This window comes from Periplaneta americana, chromosome 9, assembly GCF_040183065.1.
Source record: "Periplaneta americana isolate PAMFEO1 chromosome 9, P.americana_PAMFEO1_priV1, whole genome shotgun sequence".
In the NCBI taxonomy this organism is placed as follows: Eukaryota; Metazoa; Arthropoda; class Insecta; order Blattodea; family Blattidae; genus Periplaneta; species Periplaneta americana.
The window spans coordinates 95,547,195-95,565,985 of record NC_091125.1 but is presented as its reverse complement, the minus strand read 5'-3'; the positions used below and the strand labels follow the sequence as shown (position 1 = coordinate 95,565,985).

The 18,791-nt window shown below is 36.5% G+C and overlaps 1 protein-coding gene across 1 annotated transcript; it reads left to right on the top strand.

The window, feature by feature from the left end:
- Positions 1–304: 304 nt before the first annotated feature.
- rept (RuvB-like helicase 2 rept) lies at positions 305–18,698 on the top strand. The gene is made up of 11 exons (XM_069835402.1): positions 305–575; positions 1,071–1,184; positions 2,349–2,469; positions 2,737–2,887; positions 5,601–5,763; positions 8,560–8,788; positions 11,646–11,758; positions 13,710–13,930; positions 15,721–15,859; positions 17,184–17,289; positions 17,999–18,698. Exons 1-11 carry the CDS (start codon positions 570–572, stop codon positions 18,025–18,027), a joined length of 1,392 nt encoding a protein of 463 aa, XP_069691503.1. The 5' UTR covers positions 305–569; the 3' UTR covers positions 18,028–18,698.
- Positions 18,699–18,791: the final 93 nt, after the last annotated feature.

Here is an 18,791-nt window from a genome sequence, read left to right as displayed (position 1 = left end):
TGGGGATATTTTCAGCATCTTTTTAAAAGGGCAAGTAGTAGTAGTAGTAGTATTATTATTATTATTATTATTATTATTATTATTACTTATTCTCTCTCTCTCTCTCTCTTTTTTTTTTTTTTTTTTTTTTTTTTATATAGAGTTCTCTGAGTTCGCTTCAACCAGTCCGCCACTATCCCAACACCAAAAAGGATGTGTAATCATTCGTGGTGGTTTAGGATGCGAATTGCGATCCAACGGGCAGTGCGCCAAACACTGGATCAGGGTTACCACTACATTCCTCATCTAGCTGGCTCTCTCTTATTCCGGTACTGTGGAACGACGAAGATCAGACTAATCCTCGATCATAGTATTATAATATGATCTAGGCCGTCGATATCTTAATTGTAATATAAAAAGCAATATTTAGAAGAGAGGATGACAGAATTCTATATACCATTTCCAAAAATGCATTCGAACAACCCGCAGTCAGGCCATATCGTAGCGAGATATTTTATTTTGAAATGAAGTGGAAGTGAAGAATGTTAGGTTGGATGTACTGGTAAACAAATTCCGCAAAATCTGAAGGGATGGCGGTGAGTAATTGTGTAATTATTGCATTAGTTTGATTTAATTCACTTTTGGCGTTATTTATTGCGTAGCAATAGTTTTGATGCGTAACACACTATTCATTTTCACTATTCAGTACAAGAGGCACAGTGAATGAATGAAATTTGAGTGACTCGTTATTCACCCATGTGTTCTGACATTGACTAATTAGTTGCTAATGAAATAATTTAATCACTTTTGTGTCGGCAATAATGTCAAGATAGGAAAAGTTTTTATTATGAATACCTTTGTGTTGAATCTACAATTGTAAAAGAGAGAATAAAGATGTATTTGTTTTGTATAGATTTGTGTAAATACTTGGGTTAGCTTGGCATATTATGATTACCGGTATTAGGTTTAGCACCTATATAACGAATTACAATTAAAAACTGGAAGTTAGACCTCTAGATCACGGAGACTAACTAAATAACCTAAATATCTGCAAAAATAGGGCTTATGAGATATTATAATATGCACCACAGGCTGTGGCAGCAGCAAAGGTGCAGGAGGTGAGGGAGATCACGAGGATCGAGCGAATAGGCGCTCATTCTCATATCCGAGGTTTGGGACTCGATGACAGTTTGGAACCACGACATGTGAGTATATATATAATAACAGGTCGTAATGAAATGTATACAAAAGTGTATTCTATAATATGTGTGGAATTAAAGCTTGCATAAATTATAAGTTATTGCATGATTTGGTAATTAGCCTTTTGATTGGAGCTAGAGTAAAAGAAACATTAGCAACTTTTGAAAATTTCTCATTCTTTTCTTGAAATGGCTGCTGTAGGCTACATTCCTCTACATTATATGTCACACTAGAAGATAATAGAATAGGAAAATTCGGGAGCCAAATTCGACTTTTAGCCACCGGCGTGGCTCAGTCGGTTAAGGCGCTTGCCTGCTGGTTTGAAGTTGCGCTCGGGCGCGGGTTCGATCCCCGCTTGGGCTGATTACCTTGTTGGGTTTTTTCCGAGGTTTTCCCCAACCATAAGGTGAATACCAGGTAATCTATGGCGAATCCTCGGCCTCACCTCGCCAAATACCATCTCGCTATCACCACTCTTATCGACGCTAAATAACCTAGTAGTTGATACAGCGTTGTTAAATAACCAACTAAAAAAAATCTACTTTTCTATAGCACGCGACATTGTAACTTCCAACTTGCATTTTTCGGTAATTGTGGAGATTCACTCCACTACCCATTTTCGAGTTTTTTTTTTCTGAAAACTCCCAATTTTTACCTCCTTTTCAAAAGAACTTAGAAAAAAAAGTATTTGTAATTATTATGTTGCATACATTTCTTGGGAACATGCAAGAAACGCTGAAGTGTGTTACAGAGGAATTTTGGAATTGTTTCCCCCATCATTATGCCACAAATGCTTAACCATACAAGACATCAATGTAAAATCCTCTGGCACATTGTAGACGATTTATATCAACATTTTGAACTGAAACTTGTAAGATTAGAAAAATAGTAAATCAGTTTTGTTGAGAAGACAGATAGTTATTCTTTTCTGTAGTAGAATATTTAATTTATTATTGGCATGATTAGGCCTATCTGTTATTTATTAATGATCAAAGTCTCTTTTTTTGTGTGTTAGTGTATATATCTATATCCCGGTATATCTATGCGAAAGTGGGCATAGGCATGTTTGCATGTGTAAGAATGTATTGCGTGTTAGACTTGAGTATATGACGGAAGTTTAGGATGGAATTTGCTTCTGTGTATTTGTGACTATTGTTCTCATTGTGCAGGTTTCTCAAGGAATGGTAGGACAGTTGTCGGCACGCCGAGCTGCAGGGATTGTGCTGGAAATGATCAAGGAGGGCAAGATTGCTGGAAGGGCTGTCTTGTTGGCTGGGCAGCCAGGAACTGGTTAGGAAAACATTCATATTGTATTACATAACACGTGAGATAGGGATTACCATGAAATATGTTAAATTATTTTCTGGCAATACATATGGTTCAACAATTAAGTGATGGTTTCTTATCAAAGAGACTTGTAGTGAACAAAAATTAGATTTTCTTAAGTACTTTCGTTTTATATATTTTTATTCCGTTATTGCGTCATTATCACCATTAAATTATGTATTACAGTAGCTGTTTACACAGTTTGGTAATACGTAATTGCAATACTTGCAGGTAAGACTGCAATTGCCATGGGGATGGCCCAAGCTCTGGGAATAGATACACCCTTTACCAGCATGGGAGGCTCCGAGATATACAGCTTGGAGATGAGCAAGACAGAAGCTCTCACACAAGCAATCCGCAAGTCAATTGGTGTTCGAATCAAGTGAGTACATACGTGCAGAATGTGTGGAGTATTAAATTTAAATAACTTATTATGGTCTTTTTTTTTGCTCCTTAATAGTTTTCTGCTTTTGGAAACCTATTGCATTCTGTTCCTTATATTGTGGTTCTCTCTTAACTAGAAAGTGGAGATTTTACATTTTGAAATTCGTACTTGTTAATTTGGGAAAATGCAACATAATAACTACTACCCAGTGCATTCAAGAAGTTTCCGTTTAAAATGTTTTTCTCTCTTAAAATGTTGAAATTGTTTTGTCCCAAAAATAGCTCCATAAGAATGAAGGTTTAAATTACAATCAAACGATGTCATTTAGAATAAGGTATTGTATTGTCTTATAATATTGTAACTTTAATGCAAAACAATAATGTAATTTTATTCTCACAACAATAATCACTTTCTACAATTTAATTTAAACATTCCCGCCAACAATGGGATTTTCACTCCACACAGCAACACAGTATTCGTTATTGCACGCCGCAGACGACGACAATGACAATTTACTTGGATTATTGCGAACAACAATGTACTGCTAATCTTAACTAATGTTCACAAAGCACTATTTACAAAACAGAACTGTCAGTTCTCAGTTCACAGTTCGTTTGCCTTGGCTAGTTCTTCTAGCTCAGTCACTCAAGTTCACAGAAAATCGAACCCAGGACTTGTAGAGTCAATCCACTGAACTTCGAACTCAGGTCCCCCAACTGCGGTCCACTGCACTCGAACTCAGGACTTGCGGCGACAGTCCACTGGCCAGGACGCTCTCACAGTTACGGACACACTCAAGTCGAACTCCGGTCTCGAAGCTGGCTTCACTGCTACACAAGACTGACTGGCTTGCTGTCCAAAAACTAGCAATGGCTGCTCTCAGCTCACTTGCGTCTCCTATTTATCACTAGACCATAGTTTCGAGAAAGTACGATGCTCGAAATTTCTACAGATGCCGAGAAGATGGCGCCTCTCGACTTCTCTGGATTTCTCCCCTCAGTCGCAACTGCTTTACTTCCCCCCTTACGTCGTGCCACACCGCAGCGACCAGCGTTTCGTCTCCCTTCCGTGCCGCGCCCTAGCGCTCCACGGAGCTCGCTTCGTCTATCGGGCCTCATATCTTCTCACGCGCCCCCCTTGTGTGGGACATGTGATCAACTCTCGACGTGGCTGTCACAATATTTAAAATGTGTGTTGATGAGGGATGTATTACTCATTCATTCTTAGTGTTCTGTGCAAACACAGGTCTCTTACTGCAGGCTCAGTGTTCTCCAATAATTACTATTTTCTGCCTTTCTATTAGTCTCTGCATATGATCCATGTATTTTAGTGCTGTCTATCACCTGATTTCATCTGCCCCAAACTTTTCTTGCCTTTACCATTCCTTCCAGTGCATCCTTCAGTAGGCAGTTTCTTCTTAGCCAGTGGCCCAGCCAATTTTTTTTCTCTTCCTAATTAGTTTCAGCATTATTCTTTCTCGGCCCACGATTTCTAGCACAACTTCATTTCATATTCTGTCTGTCCATTTCACATGCTCCATTCTTCTCCATATCCACTTTTCAAATGCTTCTGGTCTTTTCTCTTCACTTTGTCTCGTAATGTCCATTTTTCTGCCCCATGTAGTGAGTGCCACACACTACGCAAGGATGTACTATTATAAATAAGCTTTTAATTGGTCGTGAGGACACTTGAATTTTAGGAAGAACAACTTTTGTAGGAGTGCAACATAATCCATTTGGCCCATTTTTTTGCATTGCATTTATTGCACATGTTATCCATTTTACCTTTGCTTTGTCCACAAATCTTCACTTGATACCTGCTCTTTATCAGGCAGTTTCACATAGGTTATTGTGATGATATCCCTTTGCATTCTTTTGAGATATCATGTAGAAACATCTGCAGTCTAAATTCAGTCTTGATCCACAGACATCAGTCCATAATGCAGAGAACTCAATGGGTCAGGAAGAGCAATTCTATCGTAGCTAGAATTCTTTTATGTATTGTAAATCTAAGATACAGAAAAATCATGGGTCAAACTGAAAAATAAAGAACATTTTATGAACTTTTTTTTTTCCAGTAAAGTGCGAAAATTTGGCATTTTCATTGCTCACAAGCAAATACATAATAAATAGAAGAAAAAAAAGAGAGAGGAAGAAGAAGAAGAGAGAAGATATAAAAGTTAAAATATATGCTACACAGCTTCCTATGCTGTTTATGCAGTGGAATATTTGTTGTAACTGAGAATTTGTGTAGATAGTCTGTATTCATTATACCATACTTATTACAGTTTTACTTTGTAAGAATTTCATTTGTTTGAGGTAGATGTGAAACATTCACGACTGATATACAATCTAATATTGGTAACAGATTACCCTGAAACTCCAAAATTTTTAATAAATATATGCCCAATAACGTTGTGACCTGCATTGAAGTATTAAGATGTGAAACAAATCAAGAGTTGTACAATTTTGGGGGGGGGGGGAGAGTGCGAGATAAGGATGTCATAGGTTACATGACATTTGGATTATGGTTGGAGAAAACGTCAGGAAAAATCCAGCCAAGTGATGCCTAAACAAGAATCAAAGTTATTTTTAATACTTTGTTTTCTACAATTATTTCGGCTTCTCTTTCTTTGCAATTATTGCATTACTTTTTTTCTTAAATTTTCTTTTCTTTGCCATTCTTTTTCCATCATTGCTCCATGTTCCAGGGAAGAGACAGAAATCATTGAGGGGGAAGTGGTGGAAATCCAAGTGGATAGACCAGCCACTGGTGTGGGCGCCAAGGTGGGGAAGCTGACTCTGAAAACCACTGAGATGGAGACAATTTATGATCTGGGTAATAAGATGATCGAATCTCTAATGAAAGAAAAGGCAAGTGTTTGTTACTGTCTGTGTTTCTTGAGCACAGTTTTGGTGGGTTAGTATTTCGCAATAGTACTATTGGTGATTCAATATTAAGTATTAAATTATGCGGTAGCAATCCTTGTGGTTTCAAAGAATTCAAGAATTCAGTTGGATAAAACACAGTCTGCTCACTATCTACAACTGCATCGAGAAATTCATAATACGATCCTGGACTGCATAAAGATAATTATTGCATGAATTATCTAGTTTTAGCCTTCATGACGTGTATCAACAATGTTATTTAATTTCGTGTTATAATTTCCTTGGCCTCGTGAAAGTCTATGTTGAAAACAACAGACAATCATAAAGAACAAGTTACTATAGAAGATTGCATTTTAGTATTATACATGAATGTTTGATCGTATTTAATTTTATTTTTTATTTTTTTAATTAATTTAACGTCCATTTGCAAACTTTGACACATATTGCTCAAAGCATGTGGATTTGTATAGAGAACATACACACATATATACATACCCACATTCACTTTTGTATATTATTATTATTATTATTATTATTATTATTATTATTATTATTATTATTATTATTATTATTATGTGTGTGTATCTAATGCTCTGGATTTAACAATGAAGTCATCATCCTTCTTGCTTCCCAATATTTTGATGGAAGGTCCACAAATGTCCTAAGAGTTTCACAATTAGCCAGGTGCTCCATCTCCATGTCCTCTTCTCTGGTGCACAGTAAGCATTTAGGTGAATTCAGTACTCCAATATGATGGAGGTGTTTACTGAGGCAATCATGACCAGTAATCAATCTAAACATGGCCATGGCAGATTTTCGAGGTAGATCAGGAATTAGTTTTGGATCTTTGAATGATTCTTTCCATTTTGAATTTTGATGTTTTGCCTATTCGCTGGAACTTATTCTTTTTATGACTCACTTTATTGATTCATATGGGAACTTGAAATTTGTTTTTAAGTTGATATAAGTTCCTTTCTTTGCTAACATATCTGCTTTCTCGTTACCGTTCAGTCCGCAGTGGGCCGGGATCCATTGGAAGACCACTTTTTTATTTAGCATTTGAATTTGTTTTACCATGCAAAGAATTTCTTTTACTTTTTTCCATTCTAGGGGATGTAGTTGAGCTGATGGACTGGATTGCAGCTTTGGAGTCAGACAGGATGACTATGTTTTTGCACTGGTTTAGCCAAACAAATATATTTTGAAGTGATGTATAAATGGCTTCAACTTCGCCATCAAAATTTGTTGTGTACTTGCCAACATTTTTATAAAGAGAAAAGTATTGGCAAGTAGCTCCTGCTCCAGCTCCTTCATTTTGATCCATGAGAGATCCATCAGTGTAAATGTACAACCAGTCCTTCTGTGGATATTTTCTATTAATTGTTTGTAGGGCAATGGCTTTTGCTATTTCTGGATTTATATCTTTTTTGTTGAAGACTTGATCAAGATCAAGGCAGCAATCTACTTTGAAGTTATTAAGTGGATTATATCGAGACAGCAAGTTTTCCTTTTCACTTGGTATTTCTAGATTTTGTTTGAGCTTTTCTATTATTATTATTATTATTATTATCATCATCATCATCATCATCATCATCATCATCATCATCATCACCACCACCACCACCACCACCACCACCATCATCATCATCATCATCATCATCATCATCATCATCATCATCATCATTATTATTATTATTATTGCATCAGGTATTTACACACTTGAAATATTTTGGTGACTGCATACTGTACTGTACTGTTTTGGCCAATAACTTTTATCCCCCCCCCCCCTCTCTCTCTTTCTCTGTTGTTTAGCTGTCTTGTTTCCTAACTCACTTTTCGATTTTCTGAGAAAAATCATTGAAGTCATGACCAGCATTGTTACCGGAAGGAATTTCATTAACAGTTTTCCTAATTGTTCTGTCAATACAATACAGGGGTAGATACTTTGTCTTGTTCTTTAATGTGGTGTGAAGCTACTTGTCTGAACAATGACTTGCTGACAGTTCTCAGAGCTAAGAGATAGGGTGTACAAAAATAGAGCACATCAGTTTCTAATTTTTTTTTTCCACATTATATAAATAGTTTTGATGAAGTCTTGAAATATTGCTTTTCAGTTCTGTATGGGCTGATTTCACAATATACAAAATAAATAACAGTATAATGCCTGTTGTATATGCTGGGACCAGAAAATTTGTTCGCATTGCATAAATTGAAACCTTATTCATGTTTCACCTTAAACAAGTTTTACTGTATTGTATCCATTTATTAAGTGATTACACAATATTCACAGAGATCTGTGGGATTATGCATTGTACTGACTATCCAATTCTTCTTGGGGAACAGGTCTCTCGGATTACTTACCAGTAGATGAAACACATTGCGTCCACTTGAGGCGTGAATACAATAGGACCCCTTAAAGGCTCACAACCCAACCTTCATTCTTCTTTCACAGCATTCACAAGACAAGATATTGCTAGGGAATTGAATTTTTAGTTATCTGAAGGCATCATCAGAGATTAGTTAGAACTGTAGGTATATGACACAAATGTGTGATATATATGTCTCCATCTTTATTTTTCTCCGAATTATGTATCTATCTTGGCTGGGTTTGGACCGGCAGTACCTGGGCTGGCAGTCAAACATGGAAATCATTAATTCATTGAGGACAACAGTGTCTGCAATTATGTGATAATTGTAAATATCTGAATTATAATCTGTCACATTTAGAAATGTGAAATGACCAAGTTGTTATATTTAATATTGATCCATTTGTTTCTATAGGTTCAGGCTGGAGATGTGGTGACAATAGATAAGGCAACAGGCAAGATCAGTCGATTGGGTCGCTCATTCACGAGGGCGAGGGATTATGATGCAACAGGTCCCCAGACTCGGTTCGTGCAGTGTCCAGAAGGCGAGCTGCAAAAGCGCAAAGAAGTGGTACATACAGTGACACTGCATGAGGTCGATGTCATCAACAGTCGCACACACGGCTTCCTGGCTCTGTTCTCAGGTGATATGATATACACATGTAACTTTAGAGCTTCTGGTCTCCAAATTTCTATATCCCTATTGTTAGTATAATGGGTAATAATAACAATGGACCTGTTATGTTGTCACTGTTTTAAAGACCTCTGATATTCAAATAGATTTGTATTTATTTGAAATCTTATGAGCCTAGGCCGTCTTCATTAATAACTGCTTCGTTTGTAACCAAGCATTGGAGCTGAAAGTAAAGAGAAATGTGGTGAAATGGAAGATGGAACATTTGAACGTCATGTCAACTGTGATTTCTGTCATCCTGATCTCCATATTGTACCCTCTAACGATTTCAATCAACAAACATTTCAAATGTCATATCCAGGAATTGTATACTAAATAGATATGCTCTGGGCCTCACAAATTTCAAACAGAAACATTGAAAGCCATCTACTGGACTAGTTCTTGAATTCTTTGAGTGTAGTGTTTGATTACAGAATCTTTTATTAAAAAATAATTAAAAGTGTCAGATTAACCAATGCTCTAGATCAGCGGTCAGCGGTCATCAGCACAGAGCACCCTCGGGCTAGCATCTCTCACCCGTGGAAAAGAGACTGCACTATGGTGCATCCGTGGCTGCTGGCGGGTATGCTCTATTCCTCTTTCTGCTGCATGATGGGGCATATTATGTTGCACCGTTTATCCTTTACCCATTTCAGTTAGTGCTGATGACCACTGCTCTAGATGGATCCAAAGATCATGTAGAAGATGCCTTGATGATAATTGCAGTGATTTATAGTAAACATATGAAAGTTGAAGCTCGCTGTTGTTTGCTTTTTTTTTTTTTTATGTGTGTGTTTAAAACGCTGTTTGTTATTTTCTTTTTCTACCATTTTGCTTGGAATTCACCAATTTTTTTCTCCTATTCAGTTTAGAGATTAAAAATTTTGGAGGAATAAAGTTTGAAATTACGCGAATTAATACAATGTTTTTTTTTCCAACACTCCCTTTTCACATGTTTGTTGTAAATAAATTTGTTTCATTTATTCCATAAATGAGAGTACAACAGCAATTAATTCCTCTTTTCTGTGAGGTTATTGCTTGAACTAGCAAGGAAGGTTTAAACATTTTTTTTATTGAACTGCTGTATTATGTTCAGTCTTGTTTGATAACACTGTTTAACTGCCACACTTGTTGGTGTCAGTTCCTTGCAAGCGGACAACCTGCTTCCTTTATGTGTGCACTCATAATTGAGAAATAATTCCAAGAGTCCAGATCTGGACTTCTTAATTGTGTACTAAAGTTTTAAGTGCATATTTTTTTTTTCTAATGGTGGGCACTTGACGCCCATAAAGTAACTGTTTATTTGTCCACTGCTGTGGAGTAACGGTTAGCACGTCTGACTGAAACGAGTGGGCTTGGGTTCAAATCCTGGTTGGAGGTTTTTCCGGAGTTTTCCCTCAACCAATCGAAGCAGAATTGCTGGGTAACTTTCGGCGTTGGACCTCAGATTCATTTCGCCATCATTAATTGACATATCATACTATAGCCCAGGTTAAGTTCATGGTGCGGCATGCTGTACTTGTACAAGAGCATGACCGTTCGGCTACCCAATCATTCACAGAATAGGAGTAGTAAATACAATAGGCCTCAGGCTGCAGTGTAAGCTTTCGGGTCCATCCTCCATACATGATAAAAAAAAACTGTTTATTTCCATACACGTATATAGCAATACAATAAACATTATATTTGAATAAAGTAGGTCCTAACAAGATTTCAGACTAGTGCAGTTCCACATGTCCTCTTTCCTTGTCAACACACTGTCCCATTGTCTTGTGGTTGTGCAAAACACACAGTGACAAGGGTCATCACAGGCATGCCTCTCTTATATACCACTTTAGCTCATTCAAGTTAAGCACCAAGGTTTTGCAAACTGTGCTCTTGATAAAGCCCCATGCGAAAAAGTCTAGGGGGGTCAGGTTGGCGGACTGGTGAGTCCACATGTGCTTCGAACCTCTTCTGATCTACTAGTCAGGAAAGATCTCATCCAGGTAGTTTCGCAAAATGTGTGCATAATGGGGTAGTGCCCCATCTTGTTGAAAGACAGCTGAGTCGAGGATATCAGCCTTTTGCAGCTGTGACTCTAGGAACAACTGCAGCATATTCAGGTAGATTCTTCCAGTAATTGTCCTTTTGGCAAACATGAAAATCCTGTCCTTCTGAGACCAAGCCAGATATTAATCTTAGGGTAGTGTCATTGCCAGTGAATTTATTAGGTTGTTCATCTGCCCAGATCCGGAGTTGTGTCAGTTGACATATGAAATGCCTCTGAACAGAACATGATCCATCAGGGCTTTCTCAGCTGCTGCACAACACTAATCATAAGACACAGCTTGTCATGCAGCATAGTCATCTTCCAATCTATGAGGCACCTGGATATGGAAGGCCTTCATAAGAGTGTTAGTGCAGTATTTTTCACACTTTGGACTTGGGAATGCTCAGTTCACAACTCAGCCTGCAAGTGGATGCCTTTGGACTTGTGGTGATGCTATTCCTTATCCTCTGTGTATACATTGTGGGCTGACCGGAGGATGTCCATGGTGCTGCTCATTGGCTACAGTGCCTGTACATCCACAAACTACAACATAAGTCTTGTAGGTGCTTGTTTGTGGTACTTCTCTGAAAGATCCTCCAGAGTTCAGCATAGCTTTTGCCACCTAAAGGCATTCACCACTGTGATTTGTTCAGCATGGATTAATATTTGAACGTGTCTTCACTGGATCTACAACATAATGAGCCACAGTCATGTTTTCCGTGAAATGTATGGTGGCTTTATGGGCACCCTTATATTACAGTTGCAGGGTTGTATAAATTAGTCTTTCTTAATACAGGTGACACAGGGGAAATCAAGACAGAAGTTAGAGAGCAGATCAATGCTAAAGTTGCTGAGTGGAGAGAGGAAGGCAAGGCTGAGATAGTACCAGGAGTGCTGTTCATTGACGAGGTATGACAGTTTATTTAAATCTTTAAATTGAGTTAGACATTCGCATCTTGTAAGTGACAAATGATGTGTCATCATTGGCTTGAAGAAAAAACTTATCTCATTTAGTTTTTTCACGAATAATGTTTGTTGTTAGTCTATAACGAGAATTAGTATTGTTCTAGGAAAGTCGTGATGCAAAAAATTTACATTCTTGAACTTCTGCATTGAAAGAGGAAGCAAAAATATATTTGACAAGAGCCAGTGTTAACTTAGCAGGGCTGCTGTAGATTTTCTTTGGGTAGATGGGTAGTTGCTTAATTTATATAATGATCCTTCCAATTTGAAAACATTATTTGAGTCAATGTGACGATGATATGGTGGTAGAGGACTAATCTCTCGCCTCATTTCAATTCAACTGAGAAAAGTTATACTTGAGAGAAATATTTTAACAGTGGTAATAATGCATCTATGAGTTGATATATTGATTCCAATGTATAGTACATTCCATTCTGTTTTCAATTATGGCGAAACAAATATTTTGAAAATGTTAGATTTATCTCTTTCCAAACATAATACAATGAACTTCATTCTCAGAATTAATTCAGTAACTATTTTTTAGTGATAAATCAGTTTCCACTGCCTCCCAACTATGGTACTGATCTAAGACATTCTGCTAGTTTGGAATTGATTTTCATATCTGAGAGGGAATATCAAAAAGTTGAATTCATTACCCCTGTGACTAGTAGAATTAAAATGCTGGGAAATAGCCAGTGAATTTTTTCTTCAGTTTTCTTAGTTAAGAACAAGGTTCATTTACGTGCCCTACATCTTAGGTGCCAAGTTTCCTGGTTTTACTTTATTTCAAAAGAATGATAAGAATGGTTTAACCTTGAGACTCCATGGTTTTAGACTCAGTGTGAATCTACCAGCAAAAATAACTAAATAGTAATCCAAATATCTAAAACTAGGCTAGATACTGTTGTTGTTTTCTAATGCCAGGCGTTTGACAAAGTCATTTGACCTCTTGCACTCCAATATTTTTCAAAGATATTATCATGACCAGCCAATGAAGCACAGATTTTGAGGTGTTCTGAATGCATTTCTTGGTTTGAGTTGCACAATGGGCAGTTAGGGGATTGATATATTCCAATTCTATGCAGGTGTTTAGCCAAACAATCATGGCCTGTTGCCAATCTAAATGCAGCTACAGACGATTTTCGTGGTAAATCGGGAATTAACTGTGGATTTTGTTGCTAGGCTAGATACTTTGACTATACATTTTATGATAATAGAAATAATGTGAAGAAAATTCTTTTTTATTAAAGCTCAATGTAATTCTTTTTTATTAAAGCTCAATGTCTCTAGTCTTAAAAATAAACTTAGAAGAAAATATTTTATGTGAATGTTATTTTAACACAATTCTCGATGATATAGAAGATATTGTGCTTGTTGACTCAAATAATATATCGTGAGTTCAAAACTGGACGAGACTGACGAAATTTTAGATGCAAAATATCGTAAATACAGTTTTCATAAGATGAGAAGTATAGCTACTGCCCTGTGTTCTAGAATAAAAATGAATAAAAGCAACATTTTATTTCCAGACCTACCATTACTTCATTGTCAGGTCTTGATAACAGATGTCACTATAACTGTGGTCACTTCTGTTAGAAAAGAGTGGGAACATGTCAATTCAAGATATCGTTGGTCCATATCTTTTTTTATTTCTGGCAATACACATCACCAACGTACATATACAGGTTCACGGTATTAAAAATTGACATCAAATAAACTAAGACCAGTCGAGAAAAGCCAGTGACTTCATTGCCAAATGTTTATTATTGGTAACCAATTAGCCATGTTGTTTTAACACAGATTTTCTAAAACATTTAAGTTATTTTTGTTCTTAGTAAGTGACTTTTTTTTTTTTTTTAATATTTATGGTTCCTGAACTGGATGTATATTGTTACAGGTTCATATGTTGGACATTGAATGTTTCTCATTTCTGAACCGTGCTCTTGAGAATGAGATGGCACCTGTGGTCATCATGGCTACCAATCGTGGCATTACACGGATTAGGGGCACCAACTATCGTTCTCCACATGGCATTCCAATTGATCTTCTGGACAGGATGATTATAGTTTCTACATCACCTTACCAGGAGAAGGATCTCAAAGAGATCCTGAAGATCAGGTAAATGAGTTTTGTGGGTGGTAAAAATTGTTGTCATTACTTCCCCATCTCGCAGGCAACACGCTGAAGCTCGTACTGTAGTTCTTTTAGCCACCATGAAGTCGTCGTCCTTTGTGCACCATAGGATGCGAATTACATAACACTGTATGATGAATGATTTATGCAGCAGTCGATAGGGGAAACACGAGTGCCCTGCAAAAACCTACGACCAAACACTAACTTTTTCCACCATAAATTCTTGTTAATTACTTCATAATTGCTTCTACATTTCATAAGGCCTAGTTTCAAAACAACAATGCCATTGAGAATCTAAACAATTCACACAGGAATGTGACATCAATGAGTTGTTTCAAAATGTCATTACAGAGAGTTGGATCCATTTGGAAATTAACAACACAGTTAAATATTTTAGAATTAGAATATATTAAGTTAATGAAATAATGTCTTTGTACTCCCTGTATTTATTAATCACTCCCATTTGTGTATGAATAATAATATATTAAAGTTAAGTTGAATATTTCGTTAAGCTTTTACATTTATTGTGCATATTCGCAGCCTGAGCAGAACAGCTTGGCTCTTATTGCTTGCATGATGCAGCGCACTTGGATATCATATTAACAGTAAGTGTGACTAGATTTCTCAAATGTCAGGCACATAAACATTTCACGTTGAAAGACACCTACAAGTCATAAGTATGACCAGTGACCCCATGCATAGGTAGTGTAAAAATGAAGACATTTTTTAACATATCCTGCACCATTAGCTGCTGTCAGGAAGTCAAAAGGAGGATAGCAAGGCAAAGAAAGCTTTTAATGTAAAAAGGAGCATCTTCTGCGGACCTCTAGGAAAAGAACTAAGGAGGAGACTAGTGAAGTGCTTTGTGTGGAGTGCATTGTATGGGGCAGAAATATGGACATTACAACGAAGTGAAGAGAAGCGACTAGAAGCATTTGAAATGTGGATATAGAGAAGAATGGAGTGTGTGAAATGGACGGACAGAATAAGAAACGAAGCTGTGTTGGAAAGAATGAGTGAAGAAAGAATAATGCTGAAACTGATCAGGAAGAGGAAAAGGAATTGTCTGGTTCACTGGCTGAGAAGAAACTGCCTACTGAAGGATGCACTGGAAGGAATGGTGAACAGGAGAAGAGTGGGGCAGAAGAAGATATCAAAATATAATAGACGACATTAAGATATATGGATCATATGCAGGACTAAGAGGTTGGCAGAAAATAAAAGACTGGAGAATGCTGGGTTTGCAGTGAAAGACCTGCTCTTGGGCAGAACACAATGAATGAATGAATCCTGCTCCATAGTCCTGAGCTGGGTGAAGTCAGGTGCAAATACCCATTGGCTCCTGAGGGCCTAAAGTGGATTAAATCAGTCATTGTATGCGAATTACACTTGACTGTGGGCTGCCTGTTTAATTCCTGTAGATGAGTTATACAGTGAGCCAATGTAATAGGAATAAGTGCATTAAAAATGAAGAAATTACCCTAGTCTATTACGCTACCATCGGGGATAATGCATTCCTTTTTACAGGTGCTCCAACTGAAAAATAAAATTCTTCACACCATCATAGTAACAAAGCATCTGGATGTAATTGCAAAAATTAAAGCGAGACAATTCAGATGGGTAGGTCATGTGACGAGAACTATCAGAAAGGAAAATGAAGAAAACCACTGGAAAGTCCGCCTATGAGATATTTAGGAAGAAATTTGCAAACTGTAGGCATAATTGATTGGAAAATTATTTGTTTGGATAGATTAGTTGAATGTGTCTGGTTCCAGGTGTGAGGAGGAGGACTGCGAGATGTCTGATGATGCTCTCACTGTGCTCACTCGTATTGCTTTGGAAACTTCACTTCGATATGCCATTCAGCTCATCACAACAGCCAGTCTAGTTTGTCGGAAAAGGAAGAGCACTGAGGTAATTATTTGTTATATAATATTTTTACTTTGTTTATCTTTAAATCACACTGTGGAACAGTTGCGTGTGTAAACATGTCAACAAATGTACACATCTTCTGTCTGCAACATCTCTTCTGGAGATCATTCGGCCTCCACTTGCTCTTGCTGATATACTGCCATGCCTTGTTAAATAATTCCATAGTGAATCTTGGATTCATCTCCCCATCCACACTAAATGCAGTAGTGTGAAATAATCAGTTTAAAAGGGTGAATTTGATGTGCTCTGTTCCTATTCTATCTGCATTCATTCTTACGTGTAATCCATGGTCTGTTCTTTTTAACAATGAAGTGAATTTTGTTTATGTGTAATATTCAGAAAGAAATTTACTTGATAAATTTGAGAATTAATAGTGAAAATTATTTTTATCATTTTTCAGCTTTATTTTAATAGCAGCAGATTCTAATTGAAAGCTAAGAGCATAAATAACACAAACTACCGACTTGCTCTACATTTACTAAATAATAAATCATTTCTCATTGTTTTGACTTGGTGTAAGGCGTGATTCTAAATAATAATGTAGGGATCGTAAGTTTCCTGGTTTGAAGTCTCATTGTAAATTAGTCTCTTGGCTTTTTATATGCTTTTGAATACCAAACAAAATTTTTAAGATTTTTTAGAAGTCAACAAGGACCTTTGTAATCTCATATGCCTTGCACTGTGGTATCACATCTCGTAAAGTCATCTATTCACTAAACTAGAAATGACTAGCCAGGTAAATAATCGGTGATGAACCACCGACGTTTTAGTATTTATTTCATAAATGACTAGTAATTTTGAAAACTCATCAATTCTACTAAATATATGTTATTTTGAAGGTAGACTGTTCTTCCAATGACTGCATGCTGACCTAAGCTATTAATTTTTAACTGCTAGATCTAGTCGTCTTTGCTTAGTGGATCTAATTTTCTATATTGGAGAAGGTCATCTCGATATATTGCTAATTCGAAAATATTCCCTTGCAAGAATTCTTGTATTCATGAAGTGTACCAGTTGAAGGGCTTGGTGGAAGAAGGGTTTATTCCACGTTTTTAAACTTCTGAAAAAAAAAAAAAAAGAAGACTCCTTCCACCAAGAAGGCAAGCAATGAGTTACGATTCTCTACAATAACAAAAATAACAAGGTTAGACATATCCGACAACCAAAAAATTGTGAACTCACACACATGCCTGCTATCCTATAAAAAAAAATAATTTTGAGGCGAGAGTGGGATAGGCCCTTCCTCTACCAGCTCTTCAATAGTTTATTAATCATACTGTGTGTTTACTAGTGTGTATTGTTACAGGTGAATATAGAGGATGTGAAAAGAGTTTACTCACTTTTCTTGGATGAAAGCAGATCTACGCAGTTCCTCAAAGAATACCAAGATGAGTTTATGTTCAACGAACTTGGTAAGACATAGGAGTTTTTTTATTACTCTTTCCACCAGCTTCCTTCTTTTTGCATGTATGAAATTTGTAATTGGAAAAGTTTGCATAATAGCAAGATACAACATGTGAAAGAAATTTAGTTTCTTTACCCTGTCATTTCAATGTAAAATAGTCTCTGTACTTGCACAATATAGGTTACTGCAATAGTGGAGCAAGAGACCATGGGGCCCTTACTTGTATGTAGTCTATTCGAAATTTCTCATAAGGCTTAAACGTGTTACCTGGGAGGGCTCTTTAAAAGCATACTTGCATTGTCCAGAGATAGTGGTCACTGTGGATGGAAACTCCGAACAAATGTAGCACGTTACATATGTACACAAATTCTCTAGCTTGGGAGCACAATTGTTTAGAGATGGTGCATGTCATGGAAACTCGTAATGAGGCTAGAAAGTTGCACATGTACATGAGACTGATAAGTTTTGAGCAAACTATAATAATCAAACTATTCTTTCTTGGGAGTATCAATAAAAGGAACTGAGTGATTAGCATTTCTGCTTTTATGATCAGGACTCACTTTTTAAGTTGCTACTGAGATGGATGAAACATAAAAGGGATAGAATAAAAAGTCTTGCCTCTGCTCCTTTGGTCTTCAGTCGATTTATCTAATGGTGTTGTGTAATGTTGATTTTAAAACATTAATTGATGACATTTCAAATTATTTCTTTTGCAGAGGAAGAAGCTATGGAAGTGGCGACCTGATTGTAATCATAATGTTGTGTTGTGCTTCACTGGTGACAAACATGCATTGACAAAATGTTACACATTTGTAGCCTTTTTGTTCAGAACATCGTTGCTTGTGTCATGTGAAAGTTCAATGCTTGCAATAAAATCATACTAAACAAAAACAGAGATAACCTTCCATCCACACAGAACATTTTTCTCCCTTTCTCCTCTTAGAGAAAATTTATTAACACAGTACATTTAAAACTTCTAACTTTATAAAGGCGTAAGTAAATTATGAATAAGTTGTATATCACCAGAAATAAATGCATGACTCTCGTATAATTGTGGATCCAGGTGCTGGTTCTTTAAATATCAACAAACTAAAGTTGCATGCTTAGCCCAGCTTTAAACCTTGTGGGTTTGTTCTGTCCTGCAGAATGCCTCCCAATTGAAAGGAATGTTTTATCATTTTTATGGACTTAGAGTCTCTGTTTAATAGGAATGCCTGTTTATTTAGTAGATAAAGTAGTGTAATACACATCTTGTTAATTGTGTAATAGTAGTAATATAACATTGTGTTATAATTTTCATATAAATTCTCTCGAATTAATTAAAGTCGTGGTTTATTCTGAAAACCTAATTTTTATTATCATAATAACAATGTTTTATTTTATAACATAATAATTAAATTATTGGTAATTAATAAATTGTTTAATTTATAAATTTCTTTTTGGCTGTGCTTATTGCCTTACAAACCAGTTACCTGCCAAATACTGCACAGTATAAGAACACTTATAATC

Excerpts from the sequence above, each read along its gene's own strand:
- rept (XM_069835402.1), top strand. Across the intron at positions 8,789-11,645 it reads CTTCCTGGCTCTGTTCTCAG|GTGACACAGGGGAAATCAAG; the intron begins GTGATATGATAT and ends TTCTTAATACAG. Across the intron at positions 13,931-15,720 it reads AAAGAGATCCTGAAGATCAG|GTGTGAGGAGGAGGACTGCG; the intron begins GTAAATGAGTTT and ends GTCTGGTTCCAG.